This window comes from Oncorhynchus gorbuscha, linkage group LG04 (assembly GCF_021184085.1).
Source record: "Oncorhynchus gorbuscha isolate QuinsamMale2020 ecotype Even-year linkage group LG04, OgorEven_v1.0, whole genome shotgun sequence".
In the NCBI taxonomy this organism is placed as follows: Eukaryota; Metazoa; Chordata; class Actinopteri; order Salmoniformes; family Salmonidae; genus Oncorhynchus; species Oncorhynchus gorbuscha.
In genome coordinates, this window is record NC_060176.1 from 38,329,518 (window position 1) to 38,355,690 (window position 26,173).

At 41.9% G+C, this 26,173-nt stretch overlaps 2 protein-coding genes and 1 pseudogene across 2 annotated transcripts in view; 2 read left to right on the top strand and 1 right to left on the bottom strand.

Annotated features, from left to right (window-relative positions):
• The window catches only part of LOC124034043, a 21,814-nt pseudogene extending 8,746 nt beyond the window's left edge, over positions 1 to 13,068 (bottom strand).
• On the top strand, positions 13,030 to 13,954 carry LOC124034041 (glycine-rich RNA-binding protein 1-like). The gene has a single exon (XM_046346740.1). It carries the CDS (start codon positions 13,116 to 13,118, stop codon positions 13,587 to 13,589), a length of 474 nt encoding a protein of 157 aa, XP_046202696.1. The 5' UTR covers positions 13,030 to 13,115; the 3' UTR covers positions 13,590 to 13,954.
• Positions 13,955 to 15,690: 1,736 nt separating this feature from the next.
• The window catches only part of LOC124032982 (kinase suppressor of Ras 2-like), a 182,130-nt gene continuing 171,647 nt past the window's right edge, over positions 15,691 to 26,173 (top strand). The window contains exons 1-2 of the mRNA XM_046344924.1: positions 15,691 to 15,774; positions 25,020 to 25,160. Of these exons, the coding sequence (XP_046200880.1) occupies positions 15,721 to 15,774; positions 25,020 to 25,160 (195 nt within the window). The 5' untranslated portion in view covers positions 15,691 to 15,720. The remainder of the gene's footprint in view (positions 15,775 to 25,019; positions 25,161 to 26,173) is intronic.

The following is a 26,173-nucleotide window of genomic DNA, read 5'->3' on the forward strand; positions in this document are numbered from 1 at the left end:
CATTCAACATTTTGTTTGTCATCTCTTATCTCATGTTACAGTAAGCACATCTTTTAATCAGTGAGGATGACTGGAAATGACTGGATAGCTGGCAGGCAGCTCATTTGGCCAGTTGGTGCACAGCAGGTGACCACATCAAAGCAGATGGTTACCTCGCCGCAATGCATTCCGGGCATCCCGGGTCATAGCATCGGCCTCGTCCAGTGTCACCAACTTGAAACCCTTCTTGGAAGACAAAAACAAAAAAATAAACACACATTTTGTGAATTGAAGTAAGGGCTGCCTGTGTAGGATACGGGGACTTTAAATAATCATGTGTTCAAATCAAATCACATTTAAATTGGTCGCATACACATGGTTAGCAGATGTTCTTCCGAGTGTAGCGAAATGCTTGTGCTTTTAGTACCAACAGTGCAGCAATATCTAACATGTAATCTAACAATTACACAACAACTACCTAATAAACACAACTCTAAGTAAAGGAAAGGAATAAGAATATATATCTATAAATATATGGATGAGCAATGACAGAGCGACATAGGCAAGATGCAAAAGATGGTATAAAATACAGTATATACATATGAGATGAGTAATGCAAGATATGTAAACAATATTAAAGTGGCATTATTAAAGTGACTAGTGAACCAATTATTAAAGTGGCCAATGATTTAACAACTGTATGTAGGCGGCAGCCTCACTGTGTTAGGGATGGCTGTTCAACAGTCTGATGGCTTTGAGATAGAAGCTGTTTTTCATTCTCTCGGCCCCAGCTTTGATGCACCTGTGCTGACCTCACCATCTGGATGGTAGCGGGGTGAACAGGCAGTGGCCCGGGTGGTTGTTGTCCTTGATTATCTTTTTGGCCTTCCTGTGACATCGGGTGTTGTAGGTGTCCTGGAGGGCCGGTAGTTTGCCCCCGGTGAATCGTTGTGCAAACCGCACCACCACCAGGAGAGCCTTGCGGTTGTGGGCTGTGCAGTTGCCATACCAGGCCGTGATGGAGCCCGACAGGATGCTCTCATAGTGCATCTGTAAAAGTTTGTGAGGGTTTTAGATGACAAGCCAAATTTATTCAGCCTCATGAAGTTGAAGAGACGGTGTTGCACCTTCTTCACCACACTGTCTGTGTGGGTGGAACACTTCAGTTTGTCCGTGATGTGTACTCAGAGGGCCCCCTCTGCTGTTTCCTGAAGTCCACGATCATCTCCTTTGTTTTGTTGACGTTGAGTGAGAGGCTGTTTTGCTGACACCACACTCCGAGTGCCCTTACCACCTCCCTGTAGGCTTTCTCACCGTTATTGGTAATCAAGCCTACTACTGTTTTTTCGTCTGCAAACTTGATGATTGAGTTGGATGAGGGCATGGTCACGCAGTCATGGGTGAACAGGAAGTACAGGAGGGGGCTGAGCACGCACTCTTGTGGGGCCCCAGTGTTAAGGATCAGCAAAGAGGACGTGTTGTTCCCTACCTTCACCACCTGGGGGCGGCCCGTCAGGAAGTACAGGACCCAATTGCACAGGGTGGGATTGAGACCCAGGGCCTCGAGCTTAATGATGAGCTTTGAGGGTACTATGGTGTTGAATGCTGAGCTATAGTCAATGAACAGCATTCTTACATAGGTATTCCTCTTGTCCAGATGGGATTGGGCAGTGTTATGGCGATTGCATCATCTGTGGACCTATTGGAGAGGTAAACAAATTGAAGTGGGTCTAAGCACTTCATGATGACAGATGTGAGTGCTACGGGGCGATAGTAATTTAGTGCAGTTACCTTTGCCTTCTTGGGTACAGGAACAATTGTGGCCATCTTTAAGCATGTGGAGACAGCAGACTGGGACAGGGAGAGATGGAATATTTACGTAAACATACCAGCCAGCTGGTCTGAGCATGCTCGGAGGACGCGACTAGGGATGCTTTCTGGGCTGGCAGCCTTGCGAGGGTTAACACGTTTAAATGTCTTATTGATTCCGATTGGTCAGACCAGCGTTGAATATTACTTAAAACGGGTACATCCTGTTCGATTTTATGCCTTTAGGAAGGAACAAATTGGAGTCGTGGTTAGATTTGCCAAAAGGAGGGCGGGGGAGGGTAGCAGTGGTTCAGAGTAGCAGTGGTTCAGAGTTTGCTGATAGAATGTAGGTAGCCTTGTTCTCAAATTTACTTTGTTAAAGTCCCTCGCTACAATAAATGCAGCCATAGGATATATGGTATCCAGTTTGCATAAAGTCCAGGGAAGTTCATTGAGGGCCGTGGTAATGGCTTGAGGGGGGATATACACAGCTGTGACATTAACAGAGGAGAATTCCCTTGGGAGATAATACGGTCGGCATTTCATTGTGAGGAATTCTAGGTCAGGTGAACAAAAGGACATAAGTTCTTGTATGCTGTTACAATTACACCATGAGTCGCTAATCATGAAACATACATTCCCTTGTCCTTGCTGAAAAGACTGGGAAACTGATTGCGATGCGGTAGCTAAAAGACCTACTTCTCTAAAATGATTATTGTTAGGGATTGTAAATGATTTACCGATATGGATCGTTTAAGATAGGAGTGTGCCGGGTCCACGGGAGCCCAAACCGATCCAAAAGTTGCATGCGTCAATCAGAAAATTAATTCAAACATTATGAACCGCCAGTTCACTAAAATGTTTTACTCATTTAATTGTACCCCCCCTGAAAATACGTCTAATCTTTTGTGACTGAATTTATGCATCATCTCACCCATTTGCCAAAATTGAATTAAGCATGTAAATGTGCATGACAGTCACTGATCTTGAAGTCAGTTAACAGCTGTGCGCACAGAGCATAGCTGCTCGTGCCAACGAGAGATAGGCTTATCCCTGATCTAATATTTGTACATCTGTGCAGCACCTTCCGCATTCAAATGCTTGTAAAATGGCTTTCGCAATGTCAAATCATAGGCTTTATTAATTGGGTGACATTCAATGTAATTTGCTCGGTCATTGTTACCAAATGCGGTGTAGAAAATGGTGTTTTACCAGTGAAGTTGTGTAGGTTAGGCTATCGGAGTGGACGCAACTCACATCTAACTGCTGATTGGGGCTTTTCGATTGGCGTGTTCACCATAAGAAATAGCTTTGGCAGTTTTGCTTTAAACAGTCGTCAGTGCATTGGTCATTTGTACATGAACAGGGTAAAGTTGTAATTTCACAAGGACAGCAATAATTTTGGAAGCTGCACTCGGTTGGAGCGGGAGAAGAGCTCTGCTCCATAAAGTTTCAAGAGGTCAAAACCCTTCACTTTTGAGAAGTGGCCGAAATCCAAAGCTGGTGTACCAAAACGCAATGACGCTGTTGATCTGATTGAGGAGGTAGAGCAGAGTCACCCCCCCCCCACGACCACACCGTGTGACTAGGAAGGACACCTTCTTCCAATCAACATATACAGTCAACACAGGATTGAGGCGTCTACTAGGGCAGCAAGTAGCCTAGCGGTTAGAGCGTTAGGCCAGTAACCGAGCCAACAAGGTGAAAAATCTGTTGATGTGCCCTTGAGCAAGGCACTTAACCTTAATTTGCTCCAGGGGCCCCCTACTACCATGGCTGACCCCATAAAACAACACATTTCACTAAACCTATCCAGTGAATGTGACAATAAATCTCCTCAATTCATAGGAGACAACTCTCCATGAGGTTAGAAAGATCCCCATTCTTCTTCAATGGCTTCACGTCATCCAGGAAGACACCCAGCTAAGAAAGAACCCGGCCGTCAAATGGCCACAGTTTGAATGTCAAAGGAATTATCCTCGGTGGAGGCTGCCCCAAATGGTTCCCAATCAATGGGAGGCCCTTTACGTTAGCACGACAAAGAGATGTTGCAGTGTAGGCCCTGGGTGATACCAAGGGACCGGATTGCTAAAGTGAAAAGCTGCAACAAAAAAAACACAAAAACCTTATATTGTACTTTTTCCAAAGGACACAGAGTTCCAAAGAGTATTTCTGATATCCATCATAACAAATGAATAATTGTGTAATTATGAAACTTTGTGTAATGAATTTGAGATATTTTTGAGCATTCAATAGATCTGAAGTTATTAGCATGTCAATTTTGGTATGCAAGGAACCACAAGGAAATGACAAGAACATTGAAATAGGTTTTGTGACTGCACAAAGAAAGTACAGACTGTTATAGCCATAATACGTTATGAAAAGAACCTAACTAGACCACACCTTCTTCTGCAACTGGACTCAAGTGGGAGTGATTGATCTGAAGCTTGGCCAATCAGACTTCATCACAGATAAATATCTGTGTTATGTTAATTGGCTAAGTCAAAGCTAATTTCTAAAGATAAATATTAACATTTTACTTGCTAAAATAAATGTATCTGCTAAAATGGCAAGTGAATCAGTGGGTGATGGGGATTTCAGATTGCCTGTCCCCCAACTAATCTGATAGTGATAGATGCTCAGTCTGCCCTAATGCTCAGCTCAGGGTCATACACACACCATACACTGTAAAGCACTCACTCACACAAACAGTGTGTCACTCAGCTCAGAGAAGTCAAATCAGATAGATCCAGTTTAGAAAGGCCCAGCTCCTGAGCGCCATCAGCATTTAATATAGACTGTAAAATGAATGTGTCCATGCAACAAATGTTAGTGCATCGAATCGTTTTGAATCTTGAACCGAATCGCATTGATTCCTTCCACTAATCAAACTATTTCACTGAATCATTTCAAACTAAAATAATTGTTATGTTATCGTATCGGAACCCATGTATCAAGATGCGTACTGAATTGTGCTTGAAAGGAAAGATTCACATCCACTATTATTATTGTCTTACTGAATATGGTCCTGGTGCTGGCAAAACTCAGGATGGGTCCTCAAACAACATCAACACCTCGGTCGTCGGACACGTTTAGCTAAAATAAATGCATTAACATGTAAGAACAATAATTTGTTATAACAGATACAGTGCATTTGGAAAGTATTCAGACCCCTTGACCTTTTCCACATTTTGTGGCGTTACTGTAAGGAGCGACACCAGAGATGAGAAGCAGGTACAGGATGTTGAACATTTAATGCGGAACAAACAGGTAACAGGACAGTAACAGCGTCAGCACACGGGTATACAAAGACATACAAACATTAATGCAAAAGCAGGGAACAGAGCAGGGAACCAGACAGATATATGGAAGGTATTGACAGAGGTGATTGAGCCCAGGTGAGTCCAATAATCGCTAATGCGTGTGACGGGGGGAAGGCAGGTGTGTGTAATGATGATAGCAGGAGTGCACAATGCTGGGGAGCCTGGCGCCCTTGAGAGCCAGGGGAGGAAGAGCGGGAGCAGGCTTGACAGTTACAGCGTATTCTAAAATTGATTCAATTGTTTATTTCCCTCATCAATCTACACACAAAACCCCATGATGACAAAGTGAAAACAGGTTTTTAGACATTTTTGTAAATTAATTCAAAATAAAAAACAGAAATATCATATTTACATAAGCATTTACTCAGTACTTTGTTGAAGCACCTTTGGCAGCAATTACAGCCTTGAGTCTTCTTGGATATGACGCTACAAGCTTGGCACGCCTGTATTTGGGGAGTTTCTCCCATTCTTCTCTGCAGATTCTCTCAAGCTCTGTCAGGTTGGATGGGGAGCGTCGCTGCACAGCTATTTTCAGGTCTCTCCAGAGATGTTCGATCGGGTTCAAGTCCGGGTTCTGGCTGGGCTACTCAAGGACATTCAGAGACTTGTCCCGAAGCTACTCCTGATTTGTCTAGGCTGTCTGCTTAGGGTCGTTGTCCTATTGGAAGATGAACATTCACCCCAGTCTGAGGTCCTGAGTGCTCTGGAGCAGGTTTTCATCAAAGATCTCTCTGTACTTTGCTATGTTCATCTTCCCTCGATCCTGACTTGTCTCCCAGTCCCTGCCACTGAAAAACATCCTCACAGCATGATGCTGCCATCACTGTAGGTATGGTGGCAGGTTTCTTCCAGACGTGATGCTTGGCATTCAGGCCAAATAGTTCAAGCTTGGTTTCATCAGACCAGAGAATCTTGTTTCACATGGTCTGAGAGTCCTTTAGGTGCCTTTGGCAAATTCCAAGCGGGCTGTCATGTGCCTTTTTCTGAAGAGTGGCTTCCATCTGGCGAATCTACCACAAAGGCCTGATTGGTGGAGTGCTGCAGAAATGGTTGTCCTTCTGGAAGGTTCTACCATCTCCACAGAGGAACACCTAAGGCTGTCAGAGCAACCGTCGGGATTTGCTCTGACATGCGCTGTCAACTGTGGGAACTTATATAAACAGGTGTGTAACTTTGCAAACATTGTCCAATCAATTGAATTTACCACCGGTGGACTCCAATGAAGTTGTAAAAACATCTCAAGGATGATCAATGGAAAAAGGATGCAGCTGAGCTCAATTTCGAGGCTCATAGCAAAGGGTCTGAATACATTATGTAAATAACGTTTTTTTTTGTGCAAAAAAAATCTAAAAACCTGTTTTCGCTTTGTCATTATGGGGTATTGTGTGTAGATTGATGAGAAAATAAATACATTTAATCAATTTTAGAATAAGGCTGAAACGTTACAAAATGTGGAAAAAGTTAAAGGGTCTGAATACTCTCTGAATTCACTGTAAATTGGAACATAACCTTGATTGCAACCGAGAACAATTCTTTATGCCCCACACTAACATTTAAATGTTAAGAATCAATCTAGCTGACTGGAAAACAGGACAACCCTCAAGTAAAGTGTTATGAGCGTTACATTTATTTCTGATAATTCTACGTGCTGAGTTGGAGCGTACCTCCAAGACCATAGCGTTGAACTCATTGTCCTTGTCGAGCTGCTTGGCAGTACCTAGAATAGTAGACGACTTCCCTGTACCTGGAGGTCCATAGAAGAGATGTGGCAGTCTGTCCTCACTGATAAACTTCTGGACTGAAGAAAGCCAGGGTTGTTACATAGAAATTATGCAAAACATGTTATAGTTCATTTGAGCATGAAAACATTATTTGGAATACATTCACTTGAACCATACAATTGAATTGTGGCTGGAATGGATAAGGGTCAGGTTTTCAATAGTAGTTCCGTCCCTGCTGTTTCAAAGATTAACAAAAACATACTTACTGGTGCTTAATATGTTCTTGTGAGAAATCAAGTCATCTAGGGTCTGTGGTCTGTATTTCTCAACCCTAAAAATATGTGCCAAAAATGTCAGCCAGCATCCGCACATAGTGCCTACATTAGAGTCAGGGAAGCGGTGGTGGGAATAGAGAGCTGCATTCCTGCTGAAAATATGAAGAAATAAATGTGTCCAACAGATTAATTCAAACGGTTGTCTTTCTGTTTAGTATGCATTATATATTGTAATAAAAGCACATATTTGTCATACTATTCAAAACTCTCAAAGGAAAATTCTGCTTCAAGTTCAGTAGCCTACCTTTCTTCTCTTTTGTTGGGTGTGCGAGATCAAGTGCGCCTTTATGTGTGGTCTCACTTAAATAGTCTGTAGACTAGGATATATGAGCGGAGAAGCACGGTGCAGTTGTCTTTAACTTCCTAAATATGAGGGGTTTTTATGCCATGTAAATCCTTGGTCTTTTGGGTCACTTAAGTCCAAATAGTGTAAAAAGTAGAGGTTGACCGATTAATCTGAATGGCCGATTTCAAGTTTTCATAACAATCTGAAATCTGTATTTTTTGGGCGCCGATTTAAAAAAAATGTTATACCTTTATTTAACTAGGCAAGTTAGTTAAGAACACATTCTTATTTTCAATGACGGCCTAGGAACGGTGGGTTAACTGCCTTGTTCAGGGGCAGAACGACAGATTTTCACCTTGTCACCTCGGGGGGATCCATTCTTGCAATCTTGTATCCTTGCAGTTAACTCGTCCAACGCTATAACCACCTGCCTCTCGTTGCACTCCACAAGGAGACTGCTACACAAATGCAGTAGAAGCCAAGGTAAGTTGCTAGCTAGCATTAAACGTATCTTATAACAAAACAATCAATCAGAATCACTAGTTATAACTACACATGGTTGATGATATTACTAGTTTATCTAGCGTGTCCTGCGTTGCTTATAATCAATGCAATGCTGGGAGATGATTTCACAAAAGTGCATTTGCGAAAAAAAGCACAATCGTTGGAGGACTGTACCTAACCATAAACACCAATGCCTTTCTTAAAATCAATACACAGAAGTATGTATTTTTAAACCTGCATATTTAGCTAAAAGAAATCCAGGTTACCAGGCAATATTAACCAGGTGAAATTGTGTCACTTTTCTTGCGTTCATTGCACGCAGAGTCAGGGTATATGTAACAGTTTGGGCCGCCTGGCTCGTTGCGAACTAATTTGCCAGAATTTTACGTAATTATGACATAACATTGAAGGTTGTGCAATGTAACAAGAATATTTAGACTTAGGGATGCCACCCGTTAGATAAAATACCGAACGGTTACGTATTTCACTGAAATATAAAACGTTTTGTTTTCGAAATGATAGTTTCCGGATTCAACCATATTAATGACCAAAGGTTCGTATTTCTGTTTATTATGTTATAATTAAGTCTACGATTTGATAGAGCAGTCTGACTGAGCGATGGTAGGCAGCAACATGCTCGTAAGCATTCATTCAAACAGCACTTTAGTGTGTTTTGCCAGCAGCTCTTCGCAAGCACAGCACTGTTTATGACTTCAAGCCTATTAGCCTAATGGCTGGTGTAACCGATGTGAAATGGCTAGCTAGTTAGCAGGGTGCGCGCTAATAGCGTTTCAAACAACACTCGCTGAGACTTGGAGTAGTTATTCCCCTTGCTCTGCAAGGGCTGCGGCTTTTGTGGAGCGATGAGTAATGCTGCTTCGAGGGTGGCTGCTGTCAATGTGTTCCTGGTTTGAGCCCAGGTAGGGGCGAGGAGAGGGACGGAAGCTATACTGTTACACTGGCAATACTATAATGCCTATAAGAACATCCAATAGTCAAAGGAATATGAAATACAAATGGTATAGAGAGAAATAGTCCTATAAATACTATATTAACTACAACCTAAAACCTCTTACCTTGGAATATTGAAGTCTCATGTTAAAAGGAACCACCAACTTTCATATGTTCTCCTGTTCTGAGCAAGGAACTCAAACGTTAGCTTTTTTACATGGCACATATTGCACTTTTACTTCTCCAATACTTTGTTTTTGCATTATTTAAACCAAATTGAACATGTTTCATTATTTATTTGGGGCTAAATGTATTTTTATTTATGTATTATATTAAGTTAAAATAAGTGTTCATTCAGTATTGTTGTAATTGTCATTATTACAAAAAATAAAAAATAATAATAATTATCGGCCGATTAATCGACATCGGTTTTTTGGGTCCTCCAATAATCGGTATCGGTGTTGAAAAAAATCATAAATCGGCCGACCTCTAGTAAAAATAAATCAATATAAAATATTTTGGATTGAAAAACACTTTCTTTGTAAACATTAACGACTAAAATAAAGTATGCAGAAAAGATAATGGACCTATATTTTTTTATAATATTGCACTGCATGAGGCAAATGGTAGTCACACCAGATACTGACTTGTTAAAACATTTTATTTTTTAGGTATCTCTGACCAACAGCTGCATGTCTGTATTCCCAGTCATGTGAAATCCATAGATTAGGGCCTAATTTATTTAAATTGATTGATTTCCTTATATGAACTGTAACTCAGTAAAATCGTAAAGAAATTGTTGCATTTTACTTTATATTTTTGTTCAGTATACATGCCACGCCCCCACTACATTCTGTGCCCTCTATGTGTCACTAACTACATGTCGCGCCCACTGCCATTGAGGCTGCTAGCGCCACATCTGGCCAGCATCCAGCACAGTAGGTGGCAGTAATGCACCAACATTGGATGCCAACCACCGAAAAAACCCACCGAAGTAGGCTGCTAGCTAGCTAGGCTAGGGGACGCCGGTACAGTGTCTTTTGCCCCCGCCTGCCGAACACTGATTTTCCGCAATTCTGTTAATGTTGTGGCAAGGGAAGTAGCTAGCTAGTGTAGCCAACTCAAATCACATTGATTCCTTCCACTAATCAAACCGTATTTCACAGAATAGTTTCAAACCACCAGGTAGTGATTACCCTCGCTGTAACGCCTCGGTCACACCAGCATGCGTTTTGGTACACCATAAGTACATTCATTTCCATGAAACGCTGTTGTTTGTCTTGCAGCATTGTGTTGCAGAGGCAGCTGCAGTGTGTTCTGTGTGGTGCGTATGTTGGATTTATCGAATATATGCATCAAATTGTATGCATAGACGGCTTGACAGAAATGGTAGCAGAAGGTGAATGTTGAACTTTTGTGGCACAGTGTGTGCCGGCGTCCTAGCTAGCTAGCAGCCTCAGTGGCAGTGGGTGAAGCATGTCGTTTATGACGTGTAGAGGCCCCCGGCATGTAGTAAACGCCATCTGCAGGTAGACCCTACTCTAAAATTCAGGCAGTAGGAAGCTCTTTCATCCATTATATGCAGATGATACAGTCTTATACTAAACTGGCCCCTCCCCGGATTTTGTATTAAACGCTCTAAAACAAAGCTTTCTTAGTGCACAACAAGCTTTCTATGCCCTTAACCTTGTTCTGAACACCTCAAAAACAAAGGTCATGTAGTTTGGTAAGAAGAATGCCCCTCTCCCCACAGATGTGATTCCTACCTCTGAGGGTTTAGAGCTTGACGTCGTCACCGCATGCAAGCATTTGGGAGTATGGCTAGACGGTACACTGTCCTTATCTCAGCACATATCAAAGCTGCGGGGTAAGGTTAAATCTAGATTTGGTTTCCTCTATCATAATCGCTCCTCTTTCATCCCCTGCTGTCAAAATAACCCTGATTCGGATGACCATCTTACCCATGCTAGATTACAGAGACATAATTTATAGATCAGCAGGTAAGGGTTCTCTCGAGCGGCTAGATGTTCTTTACCATTCGGCCATCAGATTTGCCACCAATGCTCCTTATAGGACACATCACTGCATTCTATACTCCTCTGTAAACTGGCCATCTCTGTATACCTGTCGCAAGACCCACTGGTTGATGCTTCTTTATGAAACCCTATTAGGCCTCACTCCCCCCTATCTGAGATACCTACTGCAGCCCTCATCCTCCACATACAATACCCATTCTGCCAGTCCCATTCTCTTAAAGGTCCCCAAAGCACACACATCCCGTGGTCGCTCCTCTTTTCAGTTTGCTGCAGCTAGCGACTGGAACCAGCTGCAACAAACACTCAAACTGGACAGTTTTATCTCCATCTCCTCATTCAAAGACTCACTCATACTGACAGTTGTGGCTGCTTCACGTGATGTATAGTTATCTCTACCTTCTTGTCCTTTGTGGTGTTGTCTGTGCCCAATAATGCGTGGCATTACAATGCGGCGGTACAGATGGAAGTAAAAGTGATCTATTGGGAAGGACCATACAGAGGTCAAAATGATCATGACGGTTGTGTAAATGGAAATGTGTCTCTTGTAAGAATGACACTGGGACAATTCATCATTACTACACGTGGGTACTGCAAACCAGCCAACATAATGGCGTGCAAAATCAATACACACAACTGTTCTGTGCATAATTTAGCATGCCATCATGCTGGGCAAGCTAGTGATTTGAAATCAGTACTCTATATGAAAACAACCAGTTCAATGTATTGATGTTGCTAGAGATGAATGTGACAGAAGAATAGAAATAAATGAATTGTTGTAATGCGCCATTGTACGCGCCAGTCTGTTGGTAGCTCTGCCAGCCTATGAAACCCGTAAAACGACCAAAGAATAACGTTCATCTGTTCTAATATTAGCTTTGGTCGAACAGGGCTCAACTGGTCTTCGCCAATTGACCTTGCGAAGCACGTGTGCATCACGTACGGAAAATGGGGTTTAGACATCGGGAAAAAACAACATACTGCAAAACGCATGTGCATCTGTAGGTCATATGGCGACTGCGCCCTTTGTCACGCCCACCTAAAGCCCGTTTTGATTCAGAAAAACATTATATGAAACATTGACAGGAATGAAATATTAATAACACATATATTTTACTCAGTTTGCAAATTGTTCCGCTTCTAAATGTTATGTAAAATGTAGCTCAAGTCAAGTGTTTGCTCTCCTATATTTCGCCCCAACTCTACTATCTTTCAAACTACCTCTACCCTATTGGCTGATAAAGCCCAATAATACCGATAGCCTAATACATTTGGTTACGTGAGAATCTCTTTTGAGCATTTTGATCTTGACTAGGGGTTGAAAAATTGCTGGGACCGGGACTGCGTCACATACATTTAACACAACACTGCGGGACCGCGGTCGGGCTAGGGACCAGTTCTTGCTAGAGCTGGTATGTGTCGGACAATAAGTCAGGGAGCGGTACGAAAAGTAACGTCATATTCATTGACATCATACATGCATGGTAAGATGTTCATGAAAATAACGTTTACAAGTCAGCGAAAATACACATCACACACAAGCGAAACATTGATTGAAGTTCGGCGAGCTACAGTAGCTAAAGGTTTCCACTAGATAACACAACCACAGTCATTACACAGCCACAAAATAAACATTGGCTACAACAATTAGCTATGTCTTCATTTATGAATAAAGATAGACATAAGATTAGCAGTGTGGTTACGTCTAAAATCATTTTAAGGAGATAACTTGTAGAAATGGGCGGGGTTTAGCCAGAATTATGAGTTTGTGGCTGTGTTAACTAGTGACAACCCTAATCCTGCTAAACGTAACGTAAACTACCTTGCTGGCAACACGTAAACTAGCTAGCTGATTCAACTTACCACGGCAAATTTCTTGACTGCAACGGTATCTTGCTAGTCGTTGCCATTTGAATCGTTGATTTAGTTAGCAAGAAAAGACTGCTTCACTAATCGGCAAAAAATTCTTGGCGCGCTCCACTTCAACAAAATGTGTTTTACGTCACTAAACTAGGTTTTACGGCATGTTTGCAACCAATCGTATCCGTTTATTTAATGTGGGCGGAGTCAAATTAATCTTTATAATATTTCGCGGCAAGCCTCCATTTCTTTTCCGACGACGTACCTCTCCAAGCAGCAGCTTTTCTCGTTCTGTTCGTAAAAGACAAAGAAACATGTCCGACGAAGGAAAACTTTTCGTCGGTGGCCTGAGCTTCGACACCACAGAGCAATCTCTTGCGGAAGCTTTCTCCAAGTACGGAAACATCGCAAAATGTGATGTCATCATGGACAGAGAAACAGGAAGGCCTCGTGGATTCGGCTTTGTGAAGTACGACAATGCCGAGGATGCTAAGGACGCAATGGAGGGAATGAACGGTCAGTCACTTGACGGCAGAACCATCCGTGTGAATGAGGCAGGCCAGGGTGGCGGTCGTGGTGGCGGTGGAGGAGGCGGTGGATTCAGAGGTTCCCGAGGCGGTGGTGGATATGGTGGTGGTGGCGGTGGTGGATATGGTGGCGGCGGTGGCCGAAGCTATGGTGGCGAAGACCGGGGTTACGGAGGTGGTGGCGGATACAGGAGCGGCGGCGGTGGAGGAGGCCGAGGCGGTGGATACTCCTCCGGCGGTGGCTACAGGGACAATAATTAGGGCCTAGGGAGGCTACGGGTACCTCTTGGGGCTCCTAAATGGACAGTTACGACAGCTAGCTATGCTGTAAACGAGTAACACTCCGATTCAAGATCATTTGGCTGACTCTTCAAGAAATGTCCGTGTTGACCGAAAGACTTTTGTTGTAATCTTAGTCCTATTCTGTGTTTAAGTATCTAGCTCGAGCATCTTTACATTTAGCCACGTGTGTCGGCCATTGATTTACAAACCATGTTCATGGTCTTGCCCAATAACATTCCACCTGGGGGCGATTTTGTATTTCTGGTCTGTGTATCACCAACATTTAAGATTATTTTTTGTCAATTGTCTTCATTGCGCCTATTAAAACGATTTGTTGAAACAAAGTATCTCACCAGTCATTAGTGAAGCCATTCTGCCATTTTAAATTAACGAAAAAGCGTTTATGTGATGTATTACTAGTTACGGTTTTTGTGCATTTTATTCACTACAGATTTACCACATTCAAGAGACCGGTCCTTTAACGACGAAAAGGACTACTCACTCGAAAGTAGTACATGGGGCATATTCTGCCATGGTCATATTTTAGCTAAATGACCACGCGGTGTTCATAAATTTTACATAGTATTGACGCCCATTCTCAAACAATACGAATCTCAATCCGGAAGTAAAGCGGAAGTGGTCATCACTTTCAGCGGTGCTAGGGAAATTTTCAGTTCAACGGTGAATAAACAAAAACACGCCAGAAGCTACTTTGTGATAAGCGTGTCTAGTTTTCTACCGAAACGCCAAAGGCTTAAAATTAAGTTAACATTTCCATTGTAGAGTGCATTGTTGGGTGAGGTTACCCCCTGCCATTGTGGCCCCCCTGCCAGTTTTACCTAGTTACCAAAGGCAAAATGTTGGAGGTCAAGTTTGAAAACTAATTGTAAGACATTGTGGACCAATGTATACTGCCATTTGGATTGTACAGACAGGTATGCTAATCATTTGTGAATAAATTTGACTCACTGAAATGCATGCAAATGTAGCACTTAGATGTGCTCTTATCAAAAAGGATTGACATTTGTCTTTTAATCTGGCAGTTGAATCAAAGTATTTGATTCAAGAGTCAAAATAGGGTGCCAAAAATCATTAACCCAAAGAATCCTGTCTTGTTGGAGGCTCAGACAGCCTACCAACTCTTTTGATTGCCTGTTTGTGCTTGATTAGCTGTATTTCTGATCATATACTGTACATTAGGCACAACACAGACCTCATTCTAGAAATCACTAGAAACTGGGCAACAATGAAGGTGGATTCAGTATCACTTTTTAATTGTGTGATGAGTGATTTCCAGCAGGCAGCACAACACACAGCACCATGCCTGTTCAGTCCAGCAGTGAGACACAATGCTGTCTGTCTCTGCATGTGATGGAGGAAATGTCATAAATCACTGATTCCCCACTACCCTGCCTCATTCAAGATGACACTCACTTGTAAACGGTCTATATCGCCCCCCTGTTTATTTTCCCCCACCCACAAGAGAAAGAGCTGTCATAAAGTATAATTCAGTGAGAGATGTTGGCCTGGCCTACTCAGGCTCACTCAGCGTTCTGTGATTGAATTTGGACAGGCAGGCAATAACTGTTGCAGTTCATTTGGAGTATGCAATTGTAACATAAAATGTATGGTTATTGTGTGTGTGTGCAGTGGAGGGTAAACACAAGTACTTTTTTTTGCACAACAGCTTGCTCATGTTTTATGTATTGAAAGTATAAACTTTTTTCACTGCACTGCAAGCAGTGATCAGTTATTTTTACTACCACATCTCTGTGTGTGTGTGTCGATTGACCAAGATACAAGTAGCCTTACAAGGGCAGTTTTTAGAAAAGCCTAGATAAAAAAAATATCCCAATTTGGTTTGGTGAAAAATGACATACAGGCCCTACCAGACTGACAATACATTACAATTATAATGTGGAGCTGATGATGGAAACTACCTACTGGTATGAAGTTAAAACAGAATACACGCTCACTGCACTGATATAATCTCGCGATAACTCCTCATACACGCAGCATCACTCGCTGATGGTGCCCCAAACGGTGCCCCTCCCTTCTCCCGCAGCTTCCATGGGTAATGCTGTTGCTGTGGATTTGATTGACGTGAAACATGTCGGTGTGGTGGTGGGAGCGAACCGGGATGCAGCTGCTGGCATGTGTGACGGTAGAACCTGTACCCAATCCACACAGCATCACTTTTAAAATGATTATAAGAAGCTGCTTTAGTGTTATTGATCAGTTATGATTTTTATTTGAAATGAACAAACAGAACGCTGACTGGATTTATTAGATAAGGCTTGATCGGTTGTGTTCTGACTTGTATTTCTGTTGAGGAGGTATAGCCTAGGCTATCTGCATAATATTTTTTGACGATATAGCCCTCTGCATCAGTACCAGGCTCAATCAGAAACACCTTGATGAACCACCACCTGGAATACAAGGACTATTACAATGAAGTCGACTTTCACATAGATCACATCTCGTTTCTAAACCAGTGTATATAATAGATTATAACACCACGTTGGCTGGCGTTTTGCAGGGTACTTTATTACATGGAGCTATTTCCACCTTTTTGTCCCCGATTAGAGTATTTTTTGTTGAAGTACACATAAAAACGACCACTGCTCGCAAACTATGGACGAGGAGAATATGACAAAAAGCGACGAGCAGCAATTGAGTTTGCAAAAAGCTTTGCAGCAGTGCGAGTTGGTTCAAAATATGATAGACATAAGCATTTCCAGCTTGGAGGGTTTGAGGACCAAATGTGCCACATCCAACGACTTGACACAAAAAGAAATACGAACGCTGGAGGTAAGGAAAAGCACCCATTCTGTAGAATGAATAGGCTACGGCTACATTGAGGCTAACCAAGCTATGCATTTGGATCTAAATCAATGTGGGGTTGGCTGTCACGTCTGTCAATCAACATCAATGTACATTATTCAATGTCGTTGAAACGGCTGACTACTATACAATTGGAATACTGTGTTATTTATATGTTATATGCCTACAGCCTAAATGTGTTTTATGCAGTGTAATAAATCAAGAAGCTGTAGCTGCAGTGAGCGAGCTGTTGTGGGCTTGCGCATTCTGCAGGTGGTGGAAGGAAGGTGGAATGTTCAGCTTTAGCACCGTGCACTCTTCTCCACCCGAATTCTCCATGAGAACTTTGAGGCCTAAACATGATTTGTGTATGATATATATTATTATCGTCATCATTGCCATTATCATCAGCTCGCGCCTCTATTATCCGCCAGGCTATATTGCCACGACTGTTATGCAAGTGTGTATTAGTGAAATTGCTTCAAATTGTCATCTGATTTAATTGGCCCACAGGGTATTCCGTAAATTGCGTTATGTAATGGCCAGGATATTATCCAAATCCAATGTTGTGTTTTTTAATATCAAAACATAGATATATTTGTTTGTCAAATTAATAAAATAGGGTCTGCATACCCTGTGTACATTTCAGATGCACTTAGGCCCCAATGTGGTTGAGACTACGTAGACATTCCCTGGTGTGTTCCAGGCGGTGATTTCAAATGGAACTATATAAACCCGAGGCCCAATGTGATGGGACTTGATGTGTGTGAGTAAAATAGGGAAACTTCATTATCCTAAACATGATGAGATGGCATTGGCCTGCAATAAATGTATAATGACGTTTACGTAAACACAGATGAAGGAATAGTATGCATATACTGTTTGTTTATTAACTTAATCATGTAGTTTCCCTTTCCCCACTCATACAAGGATAACAAATCCACATCTGTCACTCATATGGGCTTCATATGTATATAGGCACACCATTTTACAATATATTTGTAGGGATACTGTAAGTAGGCCTAGAGGCTGGAGTTGAATTGATTTTCCGTGTGGAGTAGATATTGAAAACATACAGTATGGCCCTAAAACTAGGCCTTCAGTATGGCCACAAATGAACTCATTAGCCTACATCTTAGTGTGAATAGAACATGCTGAATAGATACCATGATATGTCTAGCTGCCACAATTATTTGATCTAACAGAAGTTCACAGTGTGAATTTCCTCTCTCCCTAGCTACCAACCAAAAACACGACTTTGAAATGTAGGGCTAATAGTTTGACTCAGCGAAACTGTGCTGTGTCATGCAGGTATCTTCAGTCAGGAAAATCATGGTCGCATTAAAAACAAACAAAAATAATTTCTACCATTGGCAATGGGCCTCTTAAGGCCCATTTAGGTGTAGTGTATGTGCAGGTGTTTGCATGCACATTGTTTGGGCCTTCTGAGGCAGAGGGCACAGTAGATGATTTACATAAAGTTGCCCTTCTTCCTGATTAGTTCTAATAGCATTTCATTAACATGATGTAATAATGTATTCACAAGTTGTCACGCCTTAGTCTTAGTGTTTTGTGTTTTCGTTGATTGTTTGGTCAGGCCAGGGTGTGACATGGGTTGTTTTGTTGTATTTCGTATTGGGGTTTTGTGGTTATTGGGATTGCGGCTGAGTAGGGGTGTTGTATGGGCTTGGCTGCCTGAGGCGGTTCTCAATCAGAGTCAGGTGATTCTCGTTGTCTCTGATTGGGAACCATATTTAGGTAGCCTGGGTTTCGCTTTGTATTTCGTGGGTCATTGTTCCTGTCTCTGTGTAGTTTCACCAGATAGGCTGTAATTAGGTTTCACGTTCCGTTTTGTTGTTTTTGTATTTGTATAAGTTATGTTCATGTATCGTGATCCTTCATTAAAGATCATGAGTAACAACCACGCTGCATTTCGGTCCGACTCTCTTTCGACAAACGAAGAACGCCGTTACACAAGTGGTCAAGCAGTTGCCTGTCTCGCAGGCTGTTGATGTAAGAACTTTATGAATACATTTCATTGACTTATTATTTTTTTTGATTGGTTGATTGATTGTGTTGGACAAAAGCTTTAGATTGTATACATTAAAAGGACAATCTGTGATTGGTACATCCATTTTTTGGACTTTTCAATTAATGACATACAGTGCCTTCGGAAAGTATTCAGACCCCTTTACCCTTTCCACATTTTATTACGCTACAGCCTTATTCTAAAATGGATTAAATTGGTTTTTACCCTTATCAATCTTCACATAATACCCCATAATGACATAGCAAAAGACATTTTTGTATTTGGAGAGTTTCTCCAATTCTTCTCTGCAGATCCTCTTAAACTCTGTCAGGTTGAATGGGGAGCATTGCTGCATAGTTATTTGAGGTCTCTCCAGAGATGCTAGATTAGGTTCAAGTCCGGGCTCTGGACGGGCCACTCAAGGACATTCAGAGACTTGTCCCGAAGCCACTCCTGCGTTGTCTTGGCTGTGTGCTTAGGATCATTATCCTGTTGGAGGGTGAACAGTCTCAGGCCCTGAGTTCTTTGGAGCAGGTTTTCATCAAGGATCTCTCTGTACTTTGCTCCATTCATCTTTGCCTCAATGCCGACTAGTCTCTCCGTCCCTGCCACTGAAAAACATCGCTACAGCATGATGCTTTCATCACCATGCTTCACTGTAGGATTTAGTGCCAGGTTTTCTCCAGACGTGATGCTTGGCATTCAGGGCAAAGAGTTCAATTTTGGTTTCAACAGACCAGAGAATCTTGTTTCTCATAGTTGGAGAGTTTTAGGTGCCTTTTAGCAAACTCCAAGTGGGATGTCATGTGCCTTTTACTGAGGAGTGGCTTCCGTCTGGCCACTCTACCATAAATGCCTGATTGGTACGATATGGTTGTTCTTCTGGAAGGTTCTCCCATCTCCACAGAGGAACTCTGGAGCTCTGTCACCATCGGGTTCTTGGTCACCTCACTGACCAAGGGCATTCCCCCCGATTTATCCTTTATGGCCGCAAGGCCAGCTCTAGAAAGAGTCTTGGTGATTCCAAACTCCTTCCATCTAAGAATGATGGAGGCCACTGTGTTCTTGAGGGCCTTCAATGCTGCAGAAATGTTTTGTGACCCTTCACCAGATCTGTGCCTAGACACAATCCTGTCTCGGAGCTCTACAGACAATTCCTTCGACCTCCTAGCTTGTTTTTTGCTCTGACCTGCACTGTCAACTGTGGGACCTTATATAGAGAGATGTGTGCCTATCCAAATCATGTCCAAATCAATTGAATTTACCACAGGTGGACTCCAATCAAGTTGTAGAAACATCTCAAGGATGATCAATCAAAACAGGATGCACCTGAGCTCAACTTCAAGTCTCATACCAAAGGGTCTGAATATTTACGCAAATAAGGTATTTTCTGTCTTTTATTTTGAATACATGTGCAAACATAAAATAAAATAAAACTGTTTTCGCTTTGTCATTACGGTGTATTGTGTGTAGATTTCTGAGCAATTTTAGAATAAGGCTGTAACGTAACCAAATGTGGGAAAAGTCAAGGGATCTGAATGCTTTCCGAAGGCACTGTATACCCTTTTTATTTATTTTTTACATATAGCTGTTGTACCCCTTCAAGCCCTAAACATAAACTTGTTTTACTCCATTGTTTGTAAACAATGTAATGTAAACAAACATTGTAGGCCTAGCGTAAAAACATAGTTGAAATACATATCATGGAGTCCTTGCATCTATGGCTTTGTCTATGACATTGGTTACATTTCTCCAGCCCCATCCCTCAGCATTTTACCATAACAGTGGCAAAAAGTGATGGCGTTACAGTATGTATGCTTTGTTATTGTTTGACCTGCAGATTGCCCCTTTACCTTGTCTCCTCCAAGTCGGGTCAAGTGTGTAGACTCATTGGCAGGTGACTTATGCACTTATAGCAGAATCATGTACCAGTTGCACTCCATAGATCTTTGCTGCACTTGTTGCTTCTTTGTTGAATTTCGGACAAAGTCCTGTGTTAACCCTGATATATGCATTATTATAGAAACTACTATTTTGAATATGAAAGCATCTAACCATTGCAATTTTGGGATATTACTTACTTTGTAAAATGTCCACCTGCACTGTTCAGTACTTTGAATTTATTCTTACATCACAGATTTGAGGAGCTTTGGGTTCACTTAGATTTTTTACTTGTGCACAAAAGAGCTGTCTTGACCTTTTGTGCAATGCTAATTTGAAGGACAATTGAACCATTGTTAAACCAAAGTTATCATTGTACAGGAGGTTTCTGAATGTTTGGATGGCTCATCTAATGTACTGTGGGGCGGTTTCCCTGGCAGATTAAGCCTATAGCCCTGGACTAAATAGCACTTTCACTGGTGATTCTCCTTTGAGCTTGCTTTTTATTCCAGAAATAGGCCTGATGTGTGTCAGAGTATGTTTCCCAGTATCTCTCTGTTGTAAAGTAAGATGCACGTGGGATAGGTTTGACTATACTGTATCTCAGATGCCTTTTTCATCATATAAGATTTTGATTAGGTTCTCAGAATCAGATTCACTTTTATTTGCCAAGTACATTTACATATACCTGGAATTTGACTCAGTGAATTGGTGCTGCTAGCAATAGACTACTGTACAGACAAAACACAGACAGAGGAATTTACACAAATTCAACAAACAGAAAATACAAAATAAACACAAACAGAGTACAGGCTGATTTACAGTGAGGATATACAATTTGCAGTGGGGATATATTTATATATGCAGAGGGAGGGGTGCTGCCATGACGTGTATATATCCAGTGCATAACCAGTGTTGTGCAGAGGTCTACATAGTGCAAACGCAGTATGGTGAAGTTATTCGTTTTGCAGGTCAACGATGGCAAGGAGCAGTGTTTGGCACAGAGTGCAACGTCTCTTTATCCCTATGAGCCCGATGGCCGGTTGGTGAGGGCCACAGCACAGGGGAAGAAACTGTTCGGATGGCGGGTGATTTTGGTCATGATTGACCTGAACCATTTGTCAGAGGGGAGTTTTTGGAATATGGGATGTCCGGGGTGGGCGTGGTCGATGATGATCTTTACGGCACGCTTCCTTGAAATCTCCTCACCCTAGTTATGAGCTCAAACACACTCACGGGGACCTAGGATTAGTGTGAAAAGACAACCTTCACACAAACCAGTGTTTACTTCTGTTTCTCTGGCGGTATTGACTGCTACTTGCCCACTTTTGCCATTCACCCCTTGAATAATGGAGTCTTCTCCTATTGAAAACAAGCTTTTGACCTAGTCCTAAAAAAATTACAATTGGACAGAGGATGATTCATACACCACTATCCATGCCCATGAACAAGAGCTTTAAAACATTTGGTACAACTAAAGATGTGGGTAGAAACTATCTAACCAATAAAGTATTCTCATGGCAATGCGAACACAGGAACAAGTGTCTATGAATCTGCCAAGCTCCTTAGAGACCTACTGACATATAAAAGATTCACATTGTGGAGGTTCAGTGTTTCAGACTTAGATAATTCAATTGCTGTGTGTAATGAGTTCGAGATAGCAGTCCTCCTTCCTCCCATGGGAAATGTCATGAAATGGAATATTGCTAGATTGTTTGTTTTTTTATATTTACTTTAATAACACTTGCTCTATGCACTGTATTGTACAATGGCTTAGACCTGTTTCAGTAATTGTAGTGCTAGTGGCTAGTGGTTGCAGTTCATTTTTGTAGTGTATTTTGGTAGTGCACTGTAATAGGAAATAGGGTGCCATTTGGGACGCGCCACCATAGCTTCACCAAAGGGACGTTTCATTATTTACGATTCAGTTTATTTTTTCTAATGGTTAAAAAAAGGAAATAGATGGTAATCAGTGTGTTTATCAATGTCAATCCATGCCAGGGGCAGGGTAAAGTGGAGAGATGTACCGTCGTTCAGTTTGTCCACGAATTTGTTGTTGTTCTATTGATATATTGGCACAGCCAGTAAAGGACATTTAATTGAGAGTGAATTATCTCAAATTGCCTTGAACAAATAAATGATAGTTTCATAAAGGCCTAGAGAAATTCTGTTTTGGTTTAAAGTTTATACATTTTGACCAGGTAAGTTGACATAGAACACATTCTCATTTACAGCAACGACCTGGGGTATAGTTACATGGGAGAAAACAGGGGAGGAATGAGCCAATTGGAAGCTGGGGATGATTAGGTGGCCTTGATGGTCAGATTGGGAAGTTAGCCAGGATGCCAGGGTTAACACCCCTACTCTTATGATGAGTGCCGTAGGATCTTTAGTGACCACAGAGAGTCAGGACACCCGTTTTAACGTCCCATCCGAAAGACAGCAGCCTACACAGGGAAATGTCCCCAATCACTGCCCTGGGGCATTGGGATATTATTTTTTGGACCAGAGGAAAGAGTGCCTCCTATTGGCCCTCCAACACCACTTCTAGCAACACCTGGTCTCCTATTCAGGGACCGACCAGGACCAACCCTGCTTAGCTTCAGAGGCAAGCCAGCAGTGGGATTCTGGGTGGTATGCTGCTGGCAAAGTGGGTAGAGACCTTTAATGTGCTTCTGCAAATACACCAGAAGTCACAGTCATTATTTTATATAGCTAACTTCCTGCCGTATATCCTGTTCACAGAACTGATATGCAAATATTATTATAACCATTATTTGCAGTAGTAGGAATTAGAAGGTCATGTGTAGATTGTATTTTCAACCAGCAACTACCAGGAAATAACAATGATCACATTTTTTTCACTCTTTTACAGTGTTAGTTTCATCAGCTGTTGTCCAATATTTTTTTTATTTTCTTATTTTACCTTTATTTTACTAGGCAAGTCAGTTAAGAACAAATTCTTATTTTCAATGACTGCCTAGGAACAGTGGGTTAACTGCCTGTTCAGGGGCAGAACGACAGATTTTGTACCTTGTCAGCTCAGGGATTTGAACTTGCAACCTTTCGGTTACTAGTCCAATGCTCTAACCACTAGGCTACCCTGCCGCCCCAATAGTCAAAACAGGGAAATGCATTTTTACTGCACTGAACCTTTAACACGTGTGATTAATGAACATGGGCAGAGTATGGAATAGATGGATCTCACTTTTTGAGAGTGCAGTTTTGGTAGTTGGTAGTTTATCCAAACTACACTATACAGGGCATTCGGAAAGTATTCAGACCCCTTCCCCTTTCCCACATTTTGTTACATCACAGCCTTAGTCTAAAATTGATTAAATAAAAACATTTCCTCATCAATCCTCACGTAATGACAAAGCCAAAACAGGTTTTTATAAATGTTTGCAAATGTATTAGAAATAATAAACAGAAATACCTTGTTAAAATAAGTATTCAGACCCTTTGCTATGAGACTCGAAATTAAGCTCAGGTGCACCCTGTTTCCATTGATCATCCTTAAGATGTTTCTACAACTTGATTGGAGTCCACCTGTGGTAAATTCAATTCATTGGTCATGATTTGGAAAGTCACACACCTGTCTATATAAGGACCCACAGTTGGCAGTGTATGTCACAGCAAAAACCAAGCCATGAGGTCGAAGGAAATTTCCGTAGAGCTCCGAGACAGGATTGTGTCGAGGTACAGATCTGGTGAAGGGTACCTAAACATTTCTGCAGCATTGAAGGTCCCCAAGAACACAGTGTCCTCCATCATTCTTAGATGGAAGAAGGTTGGAACCAGCAAGACTCTTCCTAGAGCTGGCCGCCCGGCCAAACTGAGAAATCAGGGGGGGGATGCCCTTGGTCAGGAAGGTGACCAAGAACCCGATGGTCACTCTGACAGAGCTCCAGAGTTCCTTTGTGGAGATGGGAGAACCTTCCAGAGGGACAATCATTTCTGCTGAACCCCATCAATCAGGCCTTTATGGTAGAGTGGCCAGACGGAAGCCACTCCTCAGTAAAAGGCACATGACACCTAAAGGACTCTCAGACCATGAGAAACCAGATTCTGTGGTCTGATGAAACCAAGATTGAATTCTTTGGCCTGAATGCCAAGTGTCACACCCGGAGGAAACTTGGCACCATCCCTACACTGAAGCATGTTGATGGCAGCATCATTCTGTTGGGATGTTTTTCTTGAACCCGATCAAACATCTCTGGAGAGACCTGAAAATAGCAGACAGAGCATGAAAGGATCTGTAGAGAAGAATGAGAGAAACTCCCCAAGTACAGGTGTGCCAAACTTGTAGCGTCTTACCCAAGAAGACTCGAGGCTATAATCGCTGCCAAATGTGCTTTAACAAAGTACTGAGTAAAGGCTCTGAATACTTTTTTATTTTATGAGAACAAGTTCTCATTTACAACTGCCAAGATAAAAGCAAAGCAGTGGGACAAAAACAGCAACACAGAGTTACACATAAACAAATGTACAGTCATTAACACAATACTTATGTGAATGTAAAATTTCATTTTTTAGTTTTTAATACATTTGAAAAAAAATCCAAAAAAACGATTTGAAATGTACTGCTCTAATGGACTATGATTCCATGCATCCAAAACTTTTGGTTGTGCTCCTCCATCTCTAACTCACACATGTCCCTCTGTCCCCCCCTGCAGGGAAAGCTGGTGAAGTACTTCAGTCGCCAGCTGTCCTGTAAGGTGAGAGTGGCCTCACAGGAGGACAGCACTGAGCTACAGGACTTCCCCAGACTGGGACACTGGTTCCGCATCGTCAACCTGAGGAAGGAGGTCACTGAGGTACATTGATTTACATCTACGTATCACTATCATTGCAAGGAATACCATCTTACTAATAGCCGATGGTCTGCAAAACTTGTGCCAGTAAGGGAAAACAAGAAAATAGTTATGTTTTTAGTATTGAAATCCCTCTGGCAGTAGGTTGAAAGACACTGTACGGGTCTGGGCCAGGGGTGTTACACTGGTAGTGTAGCCGATCTGAAATGGCTAGATCGTGCTCTATGCAAGACAGAACCTTTTTCATGGGTGACTTTTCTTAACATTGAATTTAAACATAGGACTAGAATAAGGCTCAGACGGCTTTCACTTCTCTTCATGAGGATTGAGTGGATCTAAATGAATAACTGCTATAGGCCGGCCGTACATTCAGGTCGGCTGCCACCAACAAGGTTGTTGTCATAAATGCGACATATCTATACAGGACACTTCTATATGGGACAAATCAAACTGATGCATTCAAATGTTTTTTAATAAATGATGGGGTGCAACATGGTAATGTCAGGAATTTGACACAAACATGTCAGGTATAACGGCGGGCTATATAACCACTTGATCAAAAGATTCAAATTGGGATTTCAGCAATATAATAATCAAGACTTTATTTGACAAAGGAGAAAGATTTGTTGGGGCAAGGAGAGGGACGGAAGCAACACTGTTACAATAGGAATGGAGCCACTCAGTGTCAGTGGGTCTAGACCAGGGCCTATATTTACGAAGTGTTTTATGGTAGGAGTGCTGATGTAGGATCAAGGATTTCCAAGTCCATATAATGATGAGCATGTAAAAGGCAAACCTGGTCTTATGTCAGCGTTCTCTGATACTCTTTGTAAATACAGGCCCAGGAGTGTTAGTAGTCTGCTGGTTTTCGTTTTCTTCCCTTTAAATCAGTGTCTGATTTAGACCTGGGAAACCAGGTATGCTGACTCCCTGTGTGGGAGAAATTATAACCTGCAGTCACTATTGCCTGCAATAACTGGAATTTGACTTATAGTACTTGAGTGTTACCCTGGGTG